Source organism: Sapajus apella, unplaced genomic scaffold, assembly GCF_009761245.1.
Source record: "Sapajus apella isolate SASKATOON/1434 unplaced genomic scaffold, GSC_monkey_1.0 scaffold23, whole genome shotgun sequence".
In the NCBI taxonomy this organism is placed as follows: Eukaryota; Metazoa; Chordata; class Mammalia; order Primates; family Cebidae; genus Sapajus; species Sapajus apella.
In genome coordinates, this window is record NW_022436963.1 from 3744440 (window position 1) to 3767851 (window position 23412).

The 23412-nt window shown below is 56.9% G+C and overlaps 1 protein-coding gene across 3 annotated transcripts; it reads right to left on the minus strand.

Annotated features, from left to right (window-relative positions):
* Positions 1-220: 220 nt before the first annotated feature.
* On the minus strand, positions 221-18191 carry LOC116559380 (twinfilin-2). Of its 3 annotated transcripts, none has more exons than XM_032290079.1 (9): positions 17933-18191; positions 13681-13758; positions 11210-11388; positions 10706-10801; positions 10391-10495; positions 10133-10258; positions 9213-9363; positions 8952-9073; positions 221-3448 (listed from the first exon to the last, which is right to left on the minus strand). In XM_032290079.1, exons 1-9 carry the CDS (start codon positions 17955-17957, stop codon positions 353-355), a joined length of 3978 nt encoding a protein of 1325 aa, XP_032145970.1. In that variant the 5' UTR covers positions 17958-18191; the 3' UTR covers positions 221-352. The 3 variants fall into 3 exon arrangements, with proteins under 3 accessions (XP_032145970.1, XP_032145968.1, XP_032145969.1); XM_032290078.1 differs by lacking the exon at positions 221-3448 and adding an exon at positions 7900-8493; XM_032290077.1 differs by lacking the exons at positions 8952-9073; positions 9213-9363; positions 10133-10258; ... (3 more) ...; positions 13681-13758; positions 17933-18191 and adding an exon at positions 4843-8294.
* Positions 18192-23412: the final 5221 nt, after the last annotated feature.

The following is a 23412-nucleotide window of genomic DNA, read 5'->3' on the forward strand; positions in this document are numbered from 1 at the left end:
GAGGGGCTAAAGGGGCCCTGCTCTCTGGGGGGGCTGCATCCAAGACTACATCCAGTGACCATCATCAGACTCCCCAGAGAACTGAGCTTAATAGCTTCCACCCCTGCAGACCTCTGTCCTGTCTTTATGGCAATTTTCCCTAAGCTGCTTTGTGGAAGCCTGGAGAATTCTCCCTCCCCTCCTCCCACCCATGCTTCCAGTAAGCTCAGGGTTAGCCATGTGGCCTTCAGCAGCATTTATTGAGTGCCTGCTCTGTGCCAGGTGTGGGTGAGGGAGGCAAGCAGAGGAGAAGTGAGGCAGACCGAGGTGCGGTGAGCACGGAGACGGTGCCGTGAGGGACTCTGGCTCAGGGTTATTCGGTCGTGGGTCCCTGGCAGAAGTTCCGGTTATAGAAGTGGTGGTTGTCCCTGGTCAGGGCTATGCCTAGCTGAGCCCAAAAGCTGCGCTGACCGCTGGGCTGGTGGGGCCACAGGAGGACACTCTGGCGGCAGAGGCGCTGGCGCAGCCGCACGTAGCGGGAGCGGCGGCCTTCGGGGCTCAGGATCACCAGTACCACGACGTCCTTGCGGTCCTCCAGCAGGCGCTGCTGGGCCAACAAGAAGCTGGCGCGCAAGAGGCCACTGACCCGGTCCGTGTGGGCCAGCACAAATAGCATCTTTCGGCTGCCATAGACCGAGGCCCACAGGTTCTCAAAGAGGGTCTTGCCAGGTAGCCAGTCACGCTCCTCCAGGCACAGGCGGAGTGCCCAGCGCCCACGGCGCTCCTCCAGCTGCCTCCGAAGCTCATTGTACACCCAGTCTGCCACGGCGCTCTGCGCCTTGTCGAAGACCACGAAGGCATCATAGGGCAGGGCATCCTCACCTCGTCCACCTCGCCGCCCCCACCGGGGAAGCCAGGCCAGGCCCAGGTAGAAGCAGTACCAGAGGTCCCAGCCACAGAGTTGATGCAGCAGGGGCACCCCCAGGCCCAGAGCCACAGCCAGCAGCGAGAAGCTGAAGCAGTCCCGGGAGAGGGCCTCATCCAGGCAGAGGCGCAGGTCCTGTGCGAAGATGCTTTGGCCCTGGAGCTGGGTGGGACTGCCACACCTCACCCGGCTGGGCAGGCCAGGCACCGCAGCCTGCACCTCCAGCAAGAAGTCCACAAAGGCCGCCCCACAGGCGCAGTGCAGAGGGTTGGTGCTCACATCTAGTATTTTCAGGGCACCCACCAGGGGCCCAAACCAGGAGGGGTCCACTGTCTTGAGGGCGTTGGCACTGAGGTTGAGCTCTCGAAGCTTCTTGGCCTTGGAAAAGAAGCCCGGGGCCACGAAACTGATGCTGTTGCCGCTGACGTCCAGCTTCCGGAGCTGGGTCACGGCAGGCAGGCTGCCGTTGGTCAGGGCCTTCAGCTGGTTTCCTGCCAGGTCGAGGGCTTCCAATTTGCGCAGGAGGGCGAGGCTCCTCCACTTAAAGAAGGCCAGCTTATTGTCACGGAGACGCAGCACCTGCAGGGTCTTGGGGAGGTTGCCCAGGGTACGGGGCAGGAGGGTGTGCAGGCTATTCTGGGACAAGTCCAGCCAGATCAAGCCGCTCAGGCCTTGGAAGAAGTGCAGATAGAGGTCTCCCTCGGCCCACATCCGGCCCAGCGCATTGCCGCTGAAGTCCAGGGCCCGCAGCGAGGTGCTGCAGAGCTGCGGGGACACTCGGCTGTGGATGTTGTTGTGGGCCAGGCTGAGGTACCGCAGAGTGCGCAGGTGGGCCACGAAGCTGAAGTTGTGACCCACACCCTGCATGCCAAAGGGCTGGCTGTTGTAGCTGAGGTCCAGGGCCTCCAGTCGCGGTAGCTCCGTGAATGAGTGCTCGTGGTACAGGTCCAGCTTATTGTGCGACAAGTCCAGCACGCGCAGATCAGTCAGTGGCAGGAACTGCGAGCCATTGACCGCCTGCGTGATGCAGTTGTGGCTCAGGCGCAGGCACTGCAGGTGCGAGAGCCGGGCAAACATCTCCGGTCGCACGGTCGCCAGGTTGTTCCGCGACAGGTCCAAGGTGAAGTTGAGGGTGTTGCAGTTGGCCATGAAGTCTTCAGAGCTGGGAGTGTCCACTGGGGCTAAAGCAAGGTCCCCGGGCTGCAACCAGACCTTCTCCCCACCGTCCGCCTCCCCTGTGGTGGCCACCAGCTCTGAAGCTCCACCGATGCGGTTGTCCGACAGGTCCACATGGCGCAGGCCGGGGAAGGCCCCGAAGATACCGAGCTCGGCTTGGTTGATGAAGTTCATCTGCAGATGCAGAGTCTGGAGCCTGGACAGGCGGGCCAGCGGCCGGAGCGTGGTCTCATCGAGCGAGCGGAAGAAGATGCCGTGCATGTCCAGCTCCTCCAGTGAGAACAGGCTCCCGAAGGATGGGGCCAGAGACAGGTGGGCAAAGGACACCCTCTTTTGATAATTGAAGGACAGGTTGAGCTTGCGCAGCTGTGTCAGGCCCTGGAAGGCCTTGGTTTTGGTGATGCATTCGTAGAGGAAGTTCTCACTCAGGTCCAGCACTCGGAGGTTTCCCAGCCCATGGAACCAACTGGCATTCAGCCAGGAGAGAGAACTGTCCTTCAACACCAGGCCTTCAAGACGGCTCAGGTGGCTGAAGGTATCGGGGTGTAGCTGGGGGAAGTGACGAGGGCACTCCATGCAGGGGTTGGGAGCGTGGTCGCAGCGCCGGCAATTTCCGCCCACATCGAGCACACGCAGGGCGGTCAGATTGGCCAGGTCCCCAGGCGCCAGTTTAATAATGTGGTTGTAGGACAGCAGCAGATACTCCAGGCTGGAAGGCAGGTTGCGGGGCACCATGGTGAGGTTGTTGTACTTGAGCGACAGGTGGGTGAGGTTGCCCAGGCCAAGGAGAGCATCCGGGGCCACTTCCAGTGCCCGCCTGCAGGGGTTCTTGTAGTAACAATTGCCATCCATGAATAGGAAGTGCAGGGCATGAAGGCCAGCCAGGCTGGCAGAGTCTAGCACCAGGATGTTGGTGTGGCTGAGGGTCAGGGACACGAGGGATTTGGGCAGTGCAGGCACAGCCGTGATGCTATTGTAGCTCAGGTTTAGCTCCTCTAGGGTGGGCACAGCCAAGAAGGTGTTGGGCTCAATGGTCATGTGGCAGGGGAAGTGCATGGGGCTGAGGCCGACCGGCGGGCAGTTCCACTTGAGGTCAAGACGCCGCAGGCTGGGCAGATGGGCAAAGTCAGAATCATGGAGGTGGTGGATGCGGTTGGAGGACAAGGAAAGGCTGGTGACATTGCCCCGGGGTGCTGCCACGGAGAAGTGGGGCACCGACTTCAGGAACAGCCAGTTGCAGTTCACCAGGCCATGGGGCTGGAGCTCACAGGGTAGGAAGGCAGGCAAGGTACCCAGGGCCAGGGTCATGACCAGCACCATGGCCTGCACCAGGAGAGACAGCGGGTGCACGGCGCTGCGGCAGAATCCCTGTGGGGGTGGGAGGGCTGTGTGAGTGGCTGGCCCCCAGCCCCACCTCCACCCACTTCACTTCATGGGTATCTTCCAGCATCTTCCAGCCCCTCTCTCCAAGCCCTCCCTCCAGAAGTTCTTTCCTGTTTGCCAAGCCCCCTTCCCATCCTCCATGGCTTGTGGGGAACCTGAACTCAGTCTCAGATCCAGCCATGGACTCAGAATTAGGCCTCAGATCCAGGACTGAGACCTGGAATCCAGACTCATGGTCTGGAGCTTTCACTGTAACCAATCCCTGGCTGTCCAGCAGGGTCAGGCAAGGTGGCCCACAGCCCTCGTGGACTCTCCCGACTTTCTCTTCCTGCTCTTGAGTAAGGTGGCAGCTGGCTCCCTCCCCTCCAGCTGCCGTGAAATCCGCTCTCTGCCCTCCACCAGCCTCCCCCCAACCCTTTCCTTTCCCTTCGACCAAAACCCAGGCATGCATGAATCTCCCACAATGGTCCAGGATTCCAGGGTCCCTGACCAGGGTGGGCACTGCACAGCTCCATTACTCTCTACCTGCCTTTCCCAGCCCGAGAGCCCTTGCCCTGTGAGTCAGAACAGATGGAGGGAGGGGTGGCCAGCAAAGCACCAGGCAGAGCCCAGCCCCAAGCTGCAGGCCCGGTGAGACACAAGCCCAGGCTCCAGCCGGAGCTCCGTCACTGCCTCAGCCTCCTTGTGCCCTCTGCGGGTTTGGGTCTCTGCTCAGAAGAGGGCTTTGGTGGCCGGGCACAGTAATTCTGTGCCCGGATTCAAGCTTGTAATCCCAGAACTTTGGGAGGCCGAGGTAGGCAGATCACCTGAGGTCAGGAGTTTGAGATTAGCCTGACAACAGAGTGAAAATCCGTCTCTATTAAAAAATACAAAAAATTAGCCAGGCATGATGGTGGGTGCCTATAATCCCAGCTACTCGAGAGGCCGAGGCAGAAGAATCACTTGAATCCCAGAGGTGGAGATTGCAGTGAGCCGAGATCGTGCCATTGCACTCCAGCCCAGGCAACAGTGTGAGACTCCGTCTCAAAAAAAAAAAAAAAAAATACAAAATTAGCCGGACATGGTGGCACATGCCTGTAATCCCAGCTACTCAGAAGGCTGAGGCAGGAGAATCACATGAACTCAGGAGGCAGAGGTTGAGGTGAGCTGAGATTGCGCCATTGCACTCCAGCCTGGGCAACAAGAGCAAAATTCTGTCCCAAAAAAAGAGAAAAGAAGAAGAGGGCTTCAGCTCTGCTGTGTTTGGGGTTCAGTAAGTGTCCCCAGGGCCATGTGGGTGACAACCCCTGTTACTGTTGCTTGCAGCTGCCAAGCCCACCTCTCTCCCCACACCTCCCCAGCATGTCCCTTCTCCAGGGGACTAAGAGCTGTTGTCCTACCATGCTGGGGAGCAGGGTCTTCTCCAGAGGGTGGCGGGCAGACTGGACAGCAGCTGCAGGGAAGGATGCTTCACGTTCAAGGTCCCTTCCCACAGGGGCAGCAGTGGCTCAGAGAATAGAGGAAGTGAGACTTTTACCCCAGCCAAGTAGCTCCCCCTCCACTCCACCCTCCCCACAGTGAGGACAGTGTCCCATGAGTCAAAGGCCATTTGCATAGTCAAATGGCAGACAGCCCCTTCACCCCTTCCTCTTTCCACTCCCCCCTCAGACAGCCTACATCCCATGAGGGCTGCACACCTGTCTTCCACCAAGCCCAGGGTGAAGCTAAGGCCCGAGCCCAGGCAGAAAGCAAGGAGAGATGGGAGTTCGGGTAGCAGCAGTAGCGGGTACACCTGTGCTGGGCCCTCCCCATTCTCAGAGGACTCTTTCACCCTCAGGCCTTGGCTCCTGCACCACAGCTGGTGCCCTCAGGACAGTGGCTCCCGACTTGTCCTTTCCTGCCCTCGTGGGCACCATTTTGAGTTCTGCAGAGCCTCGTGCTCAGAGGGCTGGGGTGTAGCTTAAGCAGGAGGCTGGGGTGCACCTGCCTTCACCACAGCCTTGCAACCTCTTCCGGAAACAAGACCTCCTCCTCTGCATTCCCAGAGCCCCTGCGGTCCCATCAGAGCACACACCACGTCACTCCAGACGGGGCTCCTAGAGGCCAGGTGTGCACTGGCCCAGCGGGGCTCCCAGCTGGTCCTCCCCAGCAGTGCTTCTCACAGTCCTTCTGACCTAGGTGACAGAACTCAGATTCCTTGGACCCAAAGCCTTGGGTGACCCCAGGCCCCTCAGCAAGTCCTGCTGGCTCCACCATGCTGAAGGATGTGCCCACAGCCCGCCACCCCCCATGTCGACCAGACCCCATCCTCTCTCCCAGACCACGCGGGTGCCACTGCCTTTCTGGCTGTCCTGCCCTACTCTCCACCCACAGCTGGTCATATTCAACCCCTGGAGGGACCTGTTCAAACATAAGTCACACTGGGTCCCTCCTCTGCTCAGACCCCTCCCTGGCTGCCTCAGGAGTCAAGGCCACAGTCCACGGATGGCCAACAAGGCCCTGTGGGACCTGCCTCTGCTGGCACACCTGCCTCTTAGGCACACTAGCCTGCTTGCAGTTCACTGAGTAGCCCCCGGCACTCTCCTGCCTGGGGGCCTTGGGATGTGCTGCTCCCTCTGCCTGGAAGCTCTCCCGAGGCTCACACGGCCCCTCCTTCACCTCCACTGTGTCTCTGCTTCCATGTCACCCTCTCAACAGGACCACGCAGTCTTCTTACAAACCTCCCACTCCAGGTCTAGCAGCCTGAGCTCTTTTGCCCGCTGTGTTTCTCTTGACCTAACATTTTCTGTTAGCACACCGGATCATTGATCTTTCATAGTTCATTGTATATTGCCTTATTCCCCTGCTGGAATGTCAGCCTCTTGAGGGAAGTGATCTTTTGTCTGCATCCCCAGGACCCAGTATAGTGCCCAACACATAGTAGGTGCTTGATATCTGCTGAATTATGAGTACCCAGCAATCAGCTCTGGGCAGGCAGAGAGGGTGTTTCTGAGTGAAGGCTGAATGAATGAACAAATGGGGTTGCTGCTGGGAGGAGGCAGGCTGTACACCTGCCAGCCCGCTCCCCCCAGGCCCACTCTGGCTGGGTGTCATGACAGGCAGTCTCCAAGGCAGGGGTGATGGCATCGTCTTCCTGCCCACCTGGGAGCCAGTGTTTAGGCTGGGCAAGGACAGCCCTCTTCTGGGTCCTAGCTAGGGTTTGGGCTATCCTCTCTACAATTCTAGGGGCTTGAGCAAGGGCTCAGAAAGGTGCCAGGGATAGAACGCTGCCCTGAGCCAGGAGGGAGGGCAGTGCCCACTCAGCAGCTGGGCTGCAGGCATCACCCCACGTGTCCGCCCCTGCCTGCCTGGGGTGGGAGGCGCCTGCATTCATTCCATCCATCCACCTTTCTGACTGTCCTGCCCTGCAGGCACACACCAAAGTTTTGGCTCCTGTGGAACCCCAAGCCCAAGACTCTCCCAGAGTCCCTCGGACCAGGGATCCAGATTCCCATACCCAGCAGTGGTCCTGCCTCCCTTGGAGGCAGAAAACCAGAGAGGCCAGTAGGCTGACAGCGGGGTCTGCACACACATGTACAGACCCATGCACATGGACACACTCAGCCTGGAGACACCGATACCAATGTCCACAGAAACAGCTGTCCTGGCCTCAGCCCAGGGAGGCTGGGACCTTCAGGGAGGGGCCCTTATCCCATGCAGGAGGCTGCATAAAGCCCCTCTCAGAGATCCTTGCCCTAATTCCCCAAACCTGCCAACACATGACCCTAACACCCCACATGGAGTGTGGCCAAAAGGACCTCAAAGATGTGATTAAGTTACCCACCTTGAGGTGGGAAGGTAGTGGCGGTAGGGAGGGTGAATGCAATCACAAAGTCCCTCATGAAATGGAGATGGAGGGAGATTCAACTCCAAAAGGCCATGGGAGCCTGGAGGCCGAGGGAAGCAGAATCAGAGATGTCACCTCTGGCTTTGAAGGTGGACGAAGCGGCCCCAAGCCAAGGAAGCCAGACAGCTTCTGAAAGCCAGAAAAGGCCAGGAGACAGGTTCTCCCACAGGGCCCAGACAGAGCCTGCCCTGCCAACACCTCCACTTTGGAAGTGAGACCCATCTCAGTCTTCCAGCTTCCAGAACTATAAGAGGATACACTTGGGTTTCTTCTAAGCCACTAAGTTGGTGGAAATTTGTTACAGCAGCCACAGCAAATGAACATACCCAGGTCCCCCATGTCACGATGGAGGCGCGCCTGCCTCTCAGGCAGGCTCCTGCTGACCGGGAGACTGGAGCAAGGCTGCGCCCCTCCCCCTACAGACACAGCCTCTCCCATACAGCTGGAGGCAGAGTGCCAGGGCTCCACCTTGAAGGCCGGCAGTCCCCTCTCTCCTGTTGGGAGAGGACAGTTATATGCACAGGGCTGCCCAACTCCCAGGGCCAGAGGCGGTTTCAGGGCCAAAAGCAAGTCTTGATTTAAAAATATTTTATTCTTTAGAAAATACAGCATTCAACCATACCAAACTGCAGTGACCCCTGCCCAGCCCTAACTGACCCCACCTCTTGTGGCCAAAGGCTTCTGGGCTGTGCTGGGACCCTAGTCTCAGCTCCCCGGGAGGCCGGGTTCATGACAGGCCCCTGATCCAGCCCCCTTGAGCCAGCCAGGCAGAGTTCCCGGACACCCTGGGCACACAGATGAGACGCAGGGACAGCAACAGGGAAGGGTCACAAAACACCAGCCCAGTGGCCCTCGGACACTGCAAGGGTGTTCAGCTGCCAGTCCTCCTGCCCTCCTGGAAGCACTTTCCTGGGGCCCAGGAAGGAGGATGGTGGCAGGGAGCAGAAGGCAGGCAACCCCACAGTCCACACGCGGTGGCCGGCCCAGCTCCAGCCCCCTAGCTGTCATCCCCGTTCTCCCCAGGGCCGCGGATGAGGCGCTTGTGGCCCCGTTTGCCCCCTGGGCCCTTGGGCTTGGCAAAGGCCTGCTTGAAGGCATGTTGCTTGGGGTGCACCTCGTCGTAGAGGAACTCTGCCGTCAGCTCTGCCCCATCGCCAATCTCAATCTGCATGGGGCAAGGCAGTGGTCACCTCGACGGTAGGGGCTCTGACACATACCACCCCGGTAGCCCCCACTCCTGGGGCACCCCCTGATCTCACATCCTAGCCCTGGGGTCTCCTGAGGTCTCCCCTTGAAACCCCACCTGGAATGCCACCCTCAGGAACACAACAGCTTAGGGCCTGCTGCCCTGCATGCCTCGGACTCTGTTCGCTGGGGTCACCTCCTCCCTGTCTCCAGGTCCAGGGAAAGGACATGACATAGTGGCCAGGACTTGGACGTTTCTGAGCCAGCAATCAGCTGGGCAGTCTTGGGAAATGCATGTCACTCCTTGGGGCTCAGGTTCCCTGTGATCAACATGGCATCAATGATTCCTGCTCTGCCATCATCTCAGGACCCCAGTGCCTGGTATGGAGATTGGGGTGACAGGGCCCAGGGAGACGAGGCCCTGGGGAGGACACCTACTTTCTTGGCGATCTCCAGATGGAAGTCCTGCTCCACGGAGTCGAGGAGGCGGCTCTTGCAGCTGGAGTAGAGCATGCGCTCCTTGATGCTGCACTTGTACCCCGGCATGGAGTAGATGAACACTGCAAAGGACAGGAGGTGAGCCTGGGAGGCCTGGGAAACCTGTTGACCTTCACACCCAGGGCAGGCCCGCCCCACCACAGACCAGCCCTGCCCTGCCCACCCAGCCACAGGCTTGGCAGCCCTGCCATGGCCACTCACCCACAGACTCGAGGGGGTCACCCTCATGGGTGTGCTTGTAGAGGAAGAAGTGGTAGCGGGCAGCATCTCGGGGCACCCGGGAGGGCAGCTGGGCCACATCCGTGGGCTCTGTGTGCACCAGCCCAATGGTCTCCCGCTCCAGGTCCAGCTTCTGCCGGGGCCAAGGGGAGATGGAAGAGCACCAGGTTGGGGCGGGCCCAGGCCCCTCTCCCTAAGAAGCCTCAAATAGGGTTAGCTGGTGGGCAGGACCCTGACGTGACCTCCCTCTCCCAAGACTCCCCTGCAATGGCCATCCCTCTATGGGGATCCCCTCTGAAGAGGACAGTCCTGGGTCCAGCCCCAACTCTGCCCCTTTGAAGGCTGTGCTGAGAAGGAACTCCCACCAAGGGTAGAAATGGCATGGGACAAGACGGTGTGGAGGGTCTCAACCTCCGGGAGACACTGCCACTGGGCCAGCCCGTCCTTGAGGCCAGGCCTCTGGGAGAAGCTCCTAGGAAAGGAGGAGCCATTTTGCTTTAAAGGGGCAGCCAGAATGGCCATCACAGAAGGACCCTGCCTAGGGAAACAGGCTGCTCAAGGAGACTGCAGAGGGAATCTGGGACAGGAAGGGGCTTGGGGCTGAGGGGTCAGTGTGGAAGGCAGAATGGGGCAGTGTGCTCACAAGTATACCTGTGTATGGGCAGGGCCTGGGGGACAAGGGACCAGAGCACATCTATGTGCACACAGTGGCTACAGCCGGGATGGAATAGGTAGGGATCAGGGAGGGGTGAGGTGGACTGTGTGTTCCCTCAAGCACATGGACAAGCTGAAGGGGACGGGGGCAGGCTGGTGGGGCAGGGATTCCGTGCACATCTGCGCATGTGCATGAGCAGGAGTAGAGGTGGCAGCAGTGTGTGCCAGGGTAGGGAGCAGGAACCCACCAGCTGGATGTAGTTGACCGTCTTCTGCTTGAGCTGCTGGAGTGCCCGCTGGGCCTGGGGCTGCAGGGGGAAGGCGAGGCCCTGCAGGGTCTGGTGCTTGCTTTCCACGCTGATCTCCGTCTTCACCTGCGAGCAAGGGAATGGTGAGGGAGCCCCTCACCAGCTCAAAGCACGTTGTGGCTCCCAGGCAGCACAGGCTGCCAGTGGGCCTGATGTGACCCTGAGGGCTCAAGGCTGGGACCTCTGCTCCCCACCCACCTCGTTGATGCGGATCTGCTGAAGCTCTCTCTCGGCCGAGGTCAGCGGGGCAGGTGCTGCACAGGATGACAGGTGTTTCTGGTACCCAGCAAAAGAGAGGTCGTCCTGGGGGGTATGGGGGTGACTGCTGAGCCATAAATGGGTACCTGCAGGGGGTGGCTACAGGAAGCCCACCAAGCACACCAGCTTGCAGTTCTTGGAAAAGCGCCCCCATCTTCCTCCTAAGGCTGGCACTGGCTTGCTCTCTGACCCTGCACAATGACCCGTCTCCATGGGCCCGGGACTATGTCCCAGTAAGTCCTGACTTAGAGTTACCTTCACGGTCCCAAAGAGCTCATCCTTGATGTGGCCACCTCCAAACTCCTTTTTCACTGTGGCCCGTGTGGCCGCGTACAGCATCTTCAGCCGCACCTGAAGGGCAAGGGCCAACTGTGAGAGGCCTCTGGGCAGGGCTGTCTCTCCGAGAACAGGCAGGCACCTCTGGAGGGAGCTGGTAGGCTCATTGCACCCACATACCCAGCAGAGAGCCAGACCAGGGCTAGGGTGCAGCAGGAGGCTCCCACCAGCAGGGGGAGCCCTTGCCCAGGCCAACCACAGCCTCCAGGAGCCAGCCAGGCCGATGCCCCAAGGGCGTGAGGTACCCAGGCTGCGGTCACAGGGCCTTGTCCCTCTCTCAGACTCCCTGGGGTAGGGCCTGATGACTCCTCACCCGCCCTCCAGGGGCAGGCCTGTGTCCTCTCCCAGATCCCCCAGAGCAAGGCCCTGCTGTCCGGCTCAGCCCCAGCTCCCCTCCTCACTGCCCGCTGGCCCAGGACTCACGGGGGAGTTATCAGGTGACCACGCGAGGAAGAGCCATTCAAAGCCCTGAGCATTCTGGGAGTCGAGGCGGTAGAGCAGGTAGCAGGGCTGCTGGGCGTCCAGCAGTGGCAGCACAGCCCTGTCATAGTCCTGGTCCCAGTGGCCCACCGGCTCCTGCGAGGCACCCAGCACGAGCTGCTCTGGGGGCAGAGGCTGGGTGAGCAGCCAGCTCCCAGCTCCCACCAAGCCTCCCGCTGCGGACCTCCAGCCCAACTGGCTCAGAGTCACCAGCCACCCTTCACCTTCCCTGGAGCCCCCAGGTTCCAGAAATGGGAGGGTGTGTGGCTGAATGAGTGAGCAAGGGAGAGCACAAAGCTGCCAGATGGGGGCTGCCCCCCTGCACATCCCCATGGCATGTACACCTGCACACACACCCGCACACAAATCAGCAACACAAACAGCCACACAAAGACACGCAGCCATCAGCCCCTCATGGACTCCCTTGAACCCCACCCCCACTGCACAGCTGCTCAGCCCAGTCCCCATGAAACCAATTCCTGCTCCCCTCTCCCCTGGGGCTCCAGCAGAACTGCAGCAGACCCCCCTCAGGACAAATATGCTGAGGGGCAGGTCACAGCCCCAGGCCACAGGGACCTGCAGGGACAAAAGCCACTGGGAAGGAGGAGCAGGGGCTCCTACCAGACCCTGCACAAACGGACATCCTGTGGCCACCTGCCAGCTGCAGTCCCCTCGAAAACATCACAGATCCAAAGCAGCCACCATCAAAGTGCCTAAGCCTGACAGGACAGGCCTGCCAGCTCCTTGGCTGAATGGAGCATCCAGCTGCATTTGCGGGCTGGGATCTCACCTGGGTACCAGATACCAGCCTGGGTGTCCACAGGTCCAGGCTGGAGCAAGAGCTGAGGCAAAGGGGCGATCAGCTGGCTGGGGGTCCTGGCACTAGCCCACCAGGCCCTCCTGATGGGGGCAGGGGCCCCAGTGCTGAGACACCCCAACAGGCCAGGCCCTCTATGGGATCACAGTCACGGTGACTTTGAGTAGTCATGGCCTGCATGATCTGTGTCGGTGCCCACAGCACTGGCAACATTTGTTGCTTAATTTGTTGCTAAATTTGTTGCTAACATTTTCTTTTTTTGTTGTTCTTTTTTTTTTTTTGCTAACATTTTCAAACTGGGAAATTTTACATAAGAAGTAGAATTCTCAGCTTCTCTAGAAAAACCAGGCCCTCTGGCCACATTGAGGCCACCTCAGTTGGAGACAGACAGTGGCTGCCCACTGAAGGCCTGGACCCTCCTGGGCACTCCTAGGTATCCCAACCACTGTCATACAGAACTGAGATAAAAGTCAAGCCAGAGATTCCTCCTGCTTCAAATCTGCAGGGACATCTTGTCTGGGAGGTGACAGGGAGGGCTGAAGACTGGGGTCAATGAGCGCAACTGCCTCTTTAAGGGTGGGGTGGCTGTGGTCTGCCCACATGATGAGGTGGCCGTCACTCACATCCTTCTACAGTGACCCCTGCCCAGTCTCTGAGGGCAGCCTTTTGAGACCCTGGGCAAAGCACAGCTGAGGCCCTAAAACTTGGAATGGCAGACCCTGCTTTGAGCCAGCTCAGTGTACGAAAAGTCAGCTGAGCACCAGGCCCATTTGGGCAGCCATCCAAAGCGCTCACTGGTGAATGGCTCTGAGAAGAGCTGGGAGGACTTCTGGGGGGCCTGACCCACCCCAGTCCCAAAGTCTGTACCCCTCACCCAAAGGAACAGTCCCTTGGCATGGAGGAAAGGGGAAAAAGTCCTCTGTCCTCTACCTCTGACCTCCTAATCCGCCTCAGTTTAATCCTCTGCCTCCCCAAACCCTCCCCACTTCAGGCCTCAGCTCAAGTCCCAGCACCCTCAACACTGGCCCCTATACAACTCTCAGGTCCTCAGGGGCCAGGCCAAGGCCCAGCCAAGCCTAGAACCCTCCCATCCTGCTCTCAGATGAACCAGATACTCGTCCCTTCACCCCATCATGGGGGCACTTCTGAGAGAAGGGTGCAGGATCTTCTTAGATCTCCCCACAACCAGCAGCTGAGCCAAGCCAGGCCACAAACAGGTAGGGGCCGGTGGCACCAGCCACATAGAGCAGTGCCTGGATTCACTTATCCCCTGCCCGTCTGCCCAGCCCAGCTCAGCATCCTGATCAGGCCCTTCTGAATACCCACGCAGTCTCTGGGAGGTGGCAGGATCCCAGGACAGGGCTCTGTTTGCTGACCCCAGCTTCAGCTTCCTGCTCTACATAACAGGGGTAACAATCACACCTACCTCTGATGTCCCCCTATGAGGCTCTCCTTTGTCAGGATGGCCTAACACCTGTTTCCAGAGGGGGAAATTGAGGTCCCTGGCAGGCCAGGGGCCAATATCCACCATCCCCCACCCGTAGAGGCAGCTGAGTTCAGCCCCCAGCCTATGCCCTGGCCTATGGGGGGCACTCACCGTCCTCAATGACAACCTTGATGAGCCGCACAGAGCCAGCCCGTGCCTTGGCAAAGAATTCCTTCAGCTCTTCTGTGGCTATAAGAACAAGAAACATGGTGGGGGATGAGTGGACAGAGTGGACAGAGAATATGGGGCCTGCTCTGTCCTGCAGGGTCTGGTGGCTGAGCTGGGAACCGGGTTAAATACAGCCCCCCATGTGACTGGGAACCTGAGACAGCCACTGAACACAAGCTCCCAAATTTAGCCAGCAGAGGTGGCAGGCGAGTGGCCAGCCGGCTGGGATAGGTCTGGTGATAGGGCGGGGTGGGCAGGGAGGGGACAGCCCACCCGAAGATGGGGCAAGCTCTGGCATAAGCCAGGCCAGCCACAGTGAATAGCCTCCATCTGGCCCCTGCCTCCAGGATGGCCGAGCTCTGAGCTGGCCTGGGACACACTCAGCACAGTCATCTACACAAAGGAACATACAGACAAATTCCCCTACTGTGCCATGACCACTATGCACACACACACACACACACACACATACACACACACACAGCTCGATCCAGCATGTGCAAATGTAACACATAACACAGATGTGTGACAGAGAAGCAGAAATGCAAATGCCAGCCAAACATGTTGGCTCACGCCTGTAATCCCAGCACTTTGGGAGGCCAAGGCAGGTGGATCCCCTGATGTCAAGAGTTTGAGACCAGTCTGGCCAACATGGTGAAACCCCATCTCTACTAAAAATACAAAAAATTAGCCAGGTGTGGTGGCACACACCTGTAATTCCAGCTACTTGGGAGGCTGAGGCAGGAGAACTGCTTGAATCCAGGAGGCGGAGGTTGCAGTGAGCCGAGATTGCACCACTGCACTCCAGCCTGGGCAACACAGCAAGACTCCGTCTCAGAAAAACAAACAAAAAAAGAAATGCAAACGCCCTCATATATGAACAAACGCTCAGTTGCTCAAACGCAAATGGATACACACATTTAGATACGCAAACACACATAGACATACAGTCCCCAGCTTGCTAACACGCACGCAGGCAGGCAAGTGCAGAGCTTGGCTGAGACGTGTGTGCAGGCAAGAGGATGTATCAAAGTGTACACAGAAGCACATGGACACAATGACACCTGTGTGCGCAGCGCCAGCCCTCCAGCCAGGCTGTCTAACCTGAGGCCCCAGGAGCCACAACTAGCCCAGGCACAACACTGCTGGGGGGCAACACACCCTTAACCCTCAGGCAGTAGGGACAGCTTCCAGGAGGAAAAGTGGCCCCCTGAAACTCCCTAAGAGACTCCATCTTGGTCCTTGGGCTGTAGAGCTGAAAGGTGAGAGCCAGTGAGTGACTAAGGACCCCAGGGCAAGAGGTGAGGACCATGGTGAGAGCGCCAAGCCATAAGTGGTGGATCTCCTAGTGGATGGGGAAACCACAGTCCACGTGGGGAAGGACCCTGCTTGGGTCCCTGCGTGAGCAGGGCTAGGCCAGCATGACCTTGAGACTGCCCAGGGGTCAGGGGAATTCCGTCAGGAACACAGCTGGAGGCCTGAGGTCAGAGAATATTTATAGGGCCAGGACTGGGCAACTCAGGGGCGGGGTGAGGGGGCCTTTAGGAAAACAAACTCTGGTCATGTCCTCAGGTGCCCCCCTTTGCAGAGTGACCATGAATCTGAGACCTCAGGCCATACACCATCCTCCAAGGCCACTGAGTGGGCTGGGGCCCAACTGAGCTCAGCAGACTCTTCTCAGAGAAGCATGTCATGGAAGTGCAGCAGGTGGACACCATCCCACTGGGCCAGGACATAACTTTCCATAGGCAGATCCCAAGCAGGTCCCTGAGGCCCCAAGCCTGGCCTCTGGGGCTCCACCTTTCCCTCAGCTGTGTGACCCCTGACATCTCTGAACCTCAGTCTATAAAACTGAGATAATGGCCGGGCGTGGTGCTTCCTGCCTGTAATCCGGCACTGTGGGAGGCCGAGGCAGGTGAATCACAAGGTCAGGAGATTGAGACCATCCTGGTCAACGTGGTGAAACCCCGTCTCTACTAAAAATGTAAAAATTAGCTGGTGGTGGCAAGCACCTGTAGTCCCAGCTACTAGGGAGGCTGAGGCAGGAGAATCGCTTGAACCAGGAGGCAGAAGTTGCAGTGAGCCAAGTGCAGTGCCACTGCACTCCAGCCTGGGAGATAGAACAAGACTCCCTCTCAAACACAAAAAAACAAGACATAATAGCCCCAAACTTTGCAGGGCTGTGTTGAGGGATAAATGGGAGAAAGGGCTTGATGATGGCGGCCTCTATTAATGACAATTCGTCTTTTATTATGATAATAACAGCAAGCATGACTGCTGAGCTGCCCCTTCTACCTGCCCAGACTTTCCCAGAAGAGAGGCCAAGAAGCTCCCCCAAGGGACAGGCCAACAGAACCCTTCTAGTATTACCAGGGCAAACTGACACCCCAGCAGAGGAAGGCACATCCCTGCCCACCCCAGCCCCTACACCTGCCCAGCCGCCATCAATAATCCAGAGGCCAGGCCTGGGACACCTGAGCCCCTATTATCAATGATTCATAAACACCCTTCCTTCTACTCCAGTGAGCCTCAGGTTACAGGTCTCCTCCCTGCCCTGCTCTGAGGTCAGCAGATCCACACCTATGGTCAGGACAGGGTTGGCACTTGGTCCTCCACTGTGATCTCTCCTGCCAACTCCCCTGCCCAGAAATGAGAAGGACTGGGCAGCTCACAGGCGGAAGGAGGGCTGGGGGCAGCCCAGTCCCCAGTGATCCCCTTGGTGGGCCTGTCTCCCTGTGGGAAATAAGGGAGTGAGGCAGCGGGGAGGGGGTGTGGGTGGCTAACTTCCTGGGATCTCCTCCACTGGGGTTAGAGGACAGGAGGCAGCAGCTATGACCAGACAAAGGGGAAGGAAGAAGCCGGGCAGGAGGCAGTTCCCTCCTGTGGGGCTGAGTCATGAAGCCCGCCTGCCAGCTCCTCCTGGAGAAAGGCTGGCCCATCTGGGAGGCCTGGCCCTGACCCAGGCCCCTGCCTTCGCTAGCCAGGGAAATCTCAGGGCAGTCCAGCCACCAAGTGGCCACAACCGCACCAGGATTCAGGCGGTCAGGCAGGTCGATGGTGGCAGCCCCAGGCAGGGGATCCTAGTGTGGTGGGAGGGGTGGCTGATGGCCAAACCTGCCAGGCTGTCTGGGCAAACAGCCTGGGCCTTCCCCACAGGCCAGGCAGTCCTCCCAGGCCAGTGACAGATGAGGACACTGAGGCCCAGGTAGAGTCAGGGCACCTGGCTCCTGGCCATTGCTTCTCTCACAGCCTGTCCAAGAAGGAAACTGGGACCCCTGGGGGAGGAGGGGTCTTATGCTAGGGGATGGTGAAGCTTCCTAGGGGTGGGTGGTGGGTGGGAGCCTGCCTGGATTATTTAGGGCCAGGACTGTCCCCTATAAACCCCATATCTGGACCTCTTCCTTGTCTGCAGCCTGGAGCTGGGATCTTCCAACCAGACTGAAGCAGACTCAGAAGGTCACAGTGGAACATGGGAGGGAGGTCAGAGGTCAAGGTCAGATAGGCAACTTTCTCCATGCCACTTAGAAGGCTCTGTCCCTAGTTTTCCCTAGCCTGGGGAGAGTGTGAGTGTACTGGGAGGAGCAGAGGTCAGGGCCCCCTCCTTACACACATACACAAGCCCATTCAAGTCATACAGACACATCCAGTACATGCATCCTTGGCAACAAATGCACACTGAGCTGCGCTCCAACTGTGCGCACACACGCCCACACACATGTGCACACCGCATGAAACACTGATGTCTAAAGAGGGTCCTATGGGACCTACAGTGTGCATTCAAACGGTCACTAGTGCCAGTGCATGAGTGACCCTAGATGTGCACAAGCAAGTCACATCCAGAGGTGCACACGCAGGACTGTACACAGGAGACGTGTGCACATGCGTGTACACCCACTCCTGGAAAGGAGCAAAAATATACAGATGGGCACACACAGCCACATTCACCCGCAGATAGGCACAGAAACTTCCACCCCAGCTGTGTAGGTACATGTACACCCACTCCCAGCTATGCACAGCACGTCCGTACTCCCCGACAATGTGCCCACCCCAGGCGACCCGCGGCTGCAAAAGAGAACAGGAAGCTTCTCCTGGCTGGTGCGGGGAGGAGGGAGGGGCCGAGAGCCGGGGAGGGGGCGCTTCCGACAGCCGAGACCCAGGCCCCCTGCCCACCCGCCCGCCTGCCGTCGGCCCTCACCGTGGATGCCCGTCTGGTGCGCCATGGCTCGGCGCTTCGCTCAGTCCGAGCCGTCCGCGCCCTCCGCTTGGCCCTGGCCCGGCTCCGCTCGCTTGGACCAGCAGAGGAGAAGGATGTGGCGGAGGCTGTGGAGCCTCGCGCAGCTTCCCGGGCGGTGCCGCAGGACCCGCCCCCAGCGGCGCCCCGCCCCCGACAGGCGCGGCCTGGAGGCGGGGACTCGGGGCCGCGCGTGCGCGCAGTGTGCGCCTCCGTCCGGGTGTAAGGCTGGTTGATCTGCCGTGCGCACACTAGCGCGTTCCTCTGAGGCAGGAGACGGGCCTGCGTGTGACCGAGCGTGCGTGGGAGGACGCGCGTGTGTGTCGGTGCGCCCTGATCACGGTGGTCTGTGGGTGGGGCAGATTGTGCGCGCGCGCCCGATCTTTGCGCCCCAAGCCAGGTGGGTTTCCGAATAGGAGGGGATCCCAGCGTACCCGGGTTTGCACCCAGGAAGGGGTCTGCTTGTGGATGGGTGTGCGCGCGTGCGTGTGCCATGCTTCCCAATCGTCCGTTTCTTGAGCGCCTCCCCTGAGGCCCTTGGCGCCTCGGGGTAGTCATGGCCGCTAGGCTTTGCCCTCACGGTGGGAGCCCAGACCCGCCTTCTAGCAGGCACCCACTAGATGGAATGTATGGTGGTGAGAGCCCGTCGAGAGAATTTGAGGGGCTGCCAGGAGAAGGCAAAGTTTGGAAACCTAGAGGGAAGAATGGAACAGCCCAGCAGAGTGGAGGGAAAAGTTTTCTTTTTTTTCTTTTTTCTTTTAGCGACAGAGTTTTGCTCTTGTTGCCCAGGCTGGAGTGCAATGGCGCGATCTCAGCTCACCGCAGCCTCCGCCTCCTGGGTTCAAGCTATTCTCCTGCCTCAGCCTCCGGAGTAACTGGGATTACAGGCATGTGCCACGACGCCCAGCTAATTTTGTATTTTTAGTAGAGACCGAGTTTCTCCATGTTGGTCAGGCTGGTCTGGACCTCCCGACCTCAGGTGATCTGCCCGCCTCGGCCTCCCAAAGTGCTGGGATTACAGGCGTGAGCCACCTGCCCGGCCGAAAAGTTTTCTTTTTAAAAAAAATTTTATTATTAAAAAAGAGGGTCTCCCTATGTGGCCCAGGCTGGTCTGGAGCAATCAAGCGATCCTCCTGCCTATGACCTCCCAAAGTGCTGGGATTACAGGTGTGAGCCACTAGTCCTAGCCAGAAGTTTTCTGAGAAGAGGGCACTGCATGTGCAAAGGTCCAGAGGGTTGAAAGGGGCCAGAGCCTGATGAGTCTGAGAATTTCCCATGTCCTAATGACTTTCTGTGTCTATATCCAGCAGCCTCGCCTTAATGGTACTAGTATCTGCCTGCTGCTACCAACCAGTCAACATATGGCATCTTCCAGGCCACTGTGATGAGTCAGGGATGAGCATCTGACTCCGGTTGGTCCAATCAGCTAGTCCAGGGACTTTGGCTGGGAAGACTGGAAAGGAGGGAAGACTTTTTGGGCTGGGGTTGCTGGGCTGGGGTTGCTGAGATGTGATGATGAAGTATGTGGCCTACCTGGCATCAGGCCCCAGCTTCAGCTCTATTTACTATTTTGCTACCCACCCTTACTGGCCTGTATTGAGGCCTCCTTTGTGCCCTCCCCTGAGTTTCTCATCCCTGGAGAGCCCAGCATACACAGAATTGAAGGGTTTTCTCATTCATCTTCCTGTGCTCACCCTGAAGACTGGGTCTGTGTCGTCTGCTAACCACGGTCCCCCCAGCACTCACAATGGAAAATGGAGTGCTGTGCAGCCCTGCAGCTTGCCTTCTAGAACAGTTCACAGGCAAGGCCTCCCACGCTGAGCCCTGCCACAGCCAAATGGTGCCAGCAACACAGAGCTACTGGTTACATCAGCTCAAACTAAGCCACATCCACAGGAGCAGCTGGTGATTCCACAGAACCACTAGAGCCTTGACCTCCTAGAAACAGGAATTAACCAAGAGTAAAGAAAAATAAGGTCATGTGCCCTGTAAAAATATCCCTCACAGGATGAACTGTGACAAAGCAGGGTACGGCGTGTTCTCCCTGGCTGACCCTCTCCATGGACCATTCTCTGCTTTTGTCACTACCTGGCACATACCTTTACATATTTGTTTATTGTCTTCCCTCCACCAATAGTTAGGTGTCTGCCCGTGCTGTATCCCCAGTGCCTAAAACAGTACCCAACATTGTCAGATGGCCAATAATTGCAAAATAAGCAAATGTAGGCCGGGCATGGTGGCTCATGCCTGTAATCCCAGCACTTTGGGAGGCCAAAGGTGGGTGGATCATCTGAGGTCAGGAGTTCAAGACCAGCCTGGCCAACATGGTGAAAACCTGTCTTTACTAAAAATACAAAAATTAGCTGGGCATGGTGGCTTCTGCCTGTAATACCAGCTACCCAGGAGGCTGAGGCAGGAGAGGAGAATTGCTGGAACCCAAGAGGCAGAGGCTGCAATGAGCTGAGATTGTACCACCGCACTCCAGCCTGGGTGACAGAGCAAGACTCCATCTCAAAAATAAATTAATAAGCAAATGTATGAATGAACGATTACAGGCTTTGTGTTGTATACTTACTACCTACTGGGCATATTTATTTAATCCTCATGACAGCCCCTGGAGTAGGTGTTACTGTTTCCATCTTAGCGATAAAGACTGAGGTTTGGAGAGGTGAAGTGATTTGATCAAGGTCACATGGTAGTGAGTGTGCCCAAGAATCATAGTTTTCTTTATTTGAGAGTTGGGGGGCAGGTGCAGTGGCTCATGCCTGTAATCCCAACACTTTGAGAGGCCAGGGTGGAAGGATCTCTTGAGCCTTGAAGTTTGAGACCAGCCTGGGCAACAACATGGTGAGACTCCATCCCTACAAAAAAAAATCTTTTAAAATTAGTCAGGCATGGTGATGCACACCTGTAGTCCCAGCTACTCGGGAGGCTGAGGCAGGAGGACTGCTTGAAGCCAGGAATGTAAGATCAGCCTAGTCAACAAGGCAAGACCCCATCTCTACATATACATATCTATAGATAGATATGTGTTAGCCAGGCACAGTCACACATGTCTGTAGTCCCAGCTACTTGGGACTGTAAGGCAGGAGGATCATCTGAGCCCCAGAGTTCAGGGCTGCAATGAGCCGTGATCACACCACTGCATTCCAGTTTGGGTTACAAAATGAGACACTTTTTTTTTTTTTTTTTTTTTGAGACGGAGTTTCGCTCTTGTTACCCAGGCTGGAGTGCAATGGCACGATCTCGGCTCACCGCAACCTCCGCCTCCCGGGTTCAGGCAATTCTCCTGCCTCAGCCTCCTGAGTAGCTGGGATTACAGGCACGCGTCACCATGCCCAGCTAATTTTTTGTATTTTTAGTAGAGACGGGGTTTCACCGTGTTGACCAGGATGGTCTCGATCTCTTGACCTTGTGATCCACCCGCCTCGGCCTCCCACAGTGCTGGGATTACAGGCTTCAGCCACCGCGCCCGGCCCAGAATGAGACACTCTCTAAAAAAATTTAAAAATACTGAAGAAACAAAGGGAACAGGTTGTAGAATCTTGGAGTGGAGGAAATTTCTGTGTCACCAAACACAGAAACCGTAAAAGAAAACCTTTCACTTCCTAAATTAGGCTATAGAAAAGAGAGAAAATCTTTTTTTTTTTTTTTTTGAGACGGAGTTTCACTCTTGTTACCCAGGCTAGAGTGCAATGGCGCGATCTCGGCTCACCGCAACCTCCGCCTCCTGGGTTCAGGCAATTCTCCTGCCTCAGCCTCCTCAGTAGCTGGGATTACAGGCACGCACCACCATGCCCAGCTACTTTTTTGTATTTTTAGTAGAGACGGGGTTTCACCATGTTGACCAGGATGGTCTCGATCTCTTGACCTCGTGATCCACCCGCCTCGGCCTCCCAAAGTGCTGGGATTACAGGCTTGAGCCACCGCGCCCGGCCGAAAAGAGAAAATCTTAACCCCAATAAGAGACAGAGGCAAGAGCTTCAATCAATCGAAATTTATTGAGCCAGTGCTTGAGCGTGCCCAGGAAAGCAACACAAATCACAGAAATGTCTGTGGCCTGTGCTCTCCCAAAAAGTTTTCAGGAGGCTCAATATTTGTACATTTCTTTAAAGTGGAGAAGGCAGTGAGGAAAATGATTATGTTTTTGTGAGACTGTTAATTACTGTCCGGTAAATCTAGGGTATACGGAAGATAGGGCGAACACTTGAAGAACAGGGAGTAAAGGAAGAGGGAATTTTGCAGAGGCCTCGGGGTAGACGGAGGAATAATTGATCTCATCCTATCCTTGTTCTGCACCTGGGCCCATAAACTTGTAACTGACATTGTCACTGTGAAATTTAACAGACTTTGGTTTTAGGAGGTAGGGTTAGGTTCCAGACCTAAAGTTGCAATTGACATGTCCTTGTTTTATGGGAGGATATACTTCCTGAAAGGTTTAGGGGCTGGCAAAAGATTTACTGATGAGCAATTTGTAAGGGCAGTCATCTGGAGATGCATGAGGCTTTTTGCATTTTTCTGGGGATCTGGCTAATGCAGAATGTTTTGACACAAAGTTGCAAGGTAACAGGTATCCATTTGGGAAAAGAAACAGTGTTGGAGAATGTTAGTTTTACAGCTTAGAATGAGGTGTTGCCAGAATTAAAAAAAAAAATTAAAAAAAAAAAAGGCCAGTGGAGGAAAAGACTCATGGCTCACACCTGTAATCCCAGTACTTTGGGAGGCTGAGGTGGGTGGATCACCTCAGGTCAGGAGTTCAAGACCAGCCTGACCAATATGTTGAAATCCCGTGTCCACTAAAAATACAAAAATTAGCCGGGTGTGGTAGCAGGCACCTGTAATCCTAGCTACTCGGGAGGCTGAGGCAGGAGAATCGCTTGAACCCAGGAGGCACAGGTTGCAGTGAGCAGAGATCAGGCCACTGCACTCCAGCCCAGGGAAAAAAAAAAAAAGCTATCACAAAAAAAAAAAAAAAAAAAAAAAAAAAAGAAATGCCAGTGTTGAGTGATTTAGTCTCCAAATTTAACTCTCCCTTTATTATTATTTTATTTTTGAGACAGTGTTGCTCTGTTGCCAGGCTGGAGTGCAGTGGCACAATCTTGGCTCATTGCAACCTCTGCCTCCCAGGCTCCAGCCATTCACCTGTCTCAGCCTCTCGAGTATCTGGGACTACAGGTGCTGGCTACCACTCCCAGCTAATTTTTTGTATTTTTAGTAGAGACAGGGTTTCACCATGTTGGCCAGGATGGTCTCAATCTCTTGACCTCATGATCTGCCTGTCTCGGCCTCCTAAAGTGCAGGGATTACCAGAGTGCACCACCACGCCCGGCCAACTCTCCTTTTGGCATAACAAATTTGGGGGTCCTGAAATTTTTATTTTCCTTTATAAAAAGATCAATAATCCATTTGCATTAAAGATAAAGTCTGTATGGAAAAAGCCACCA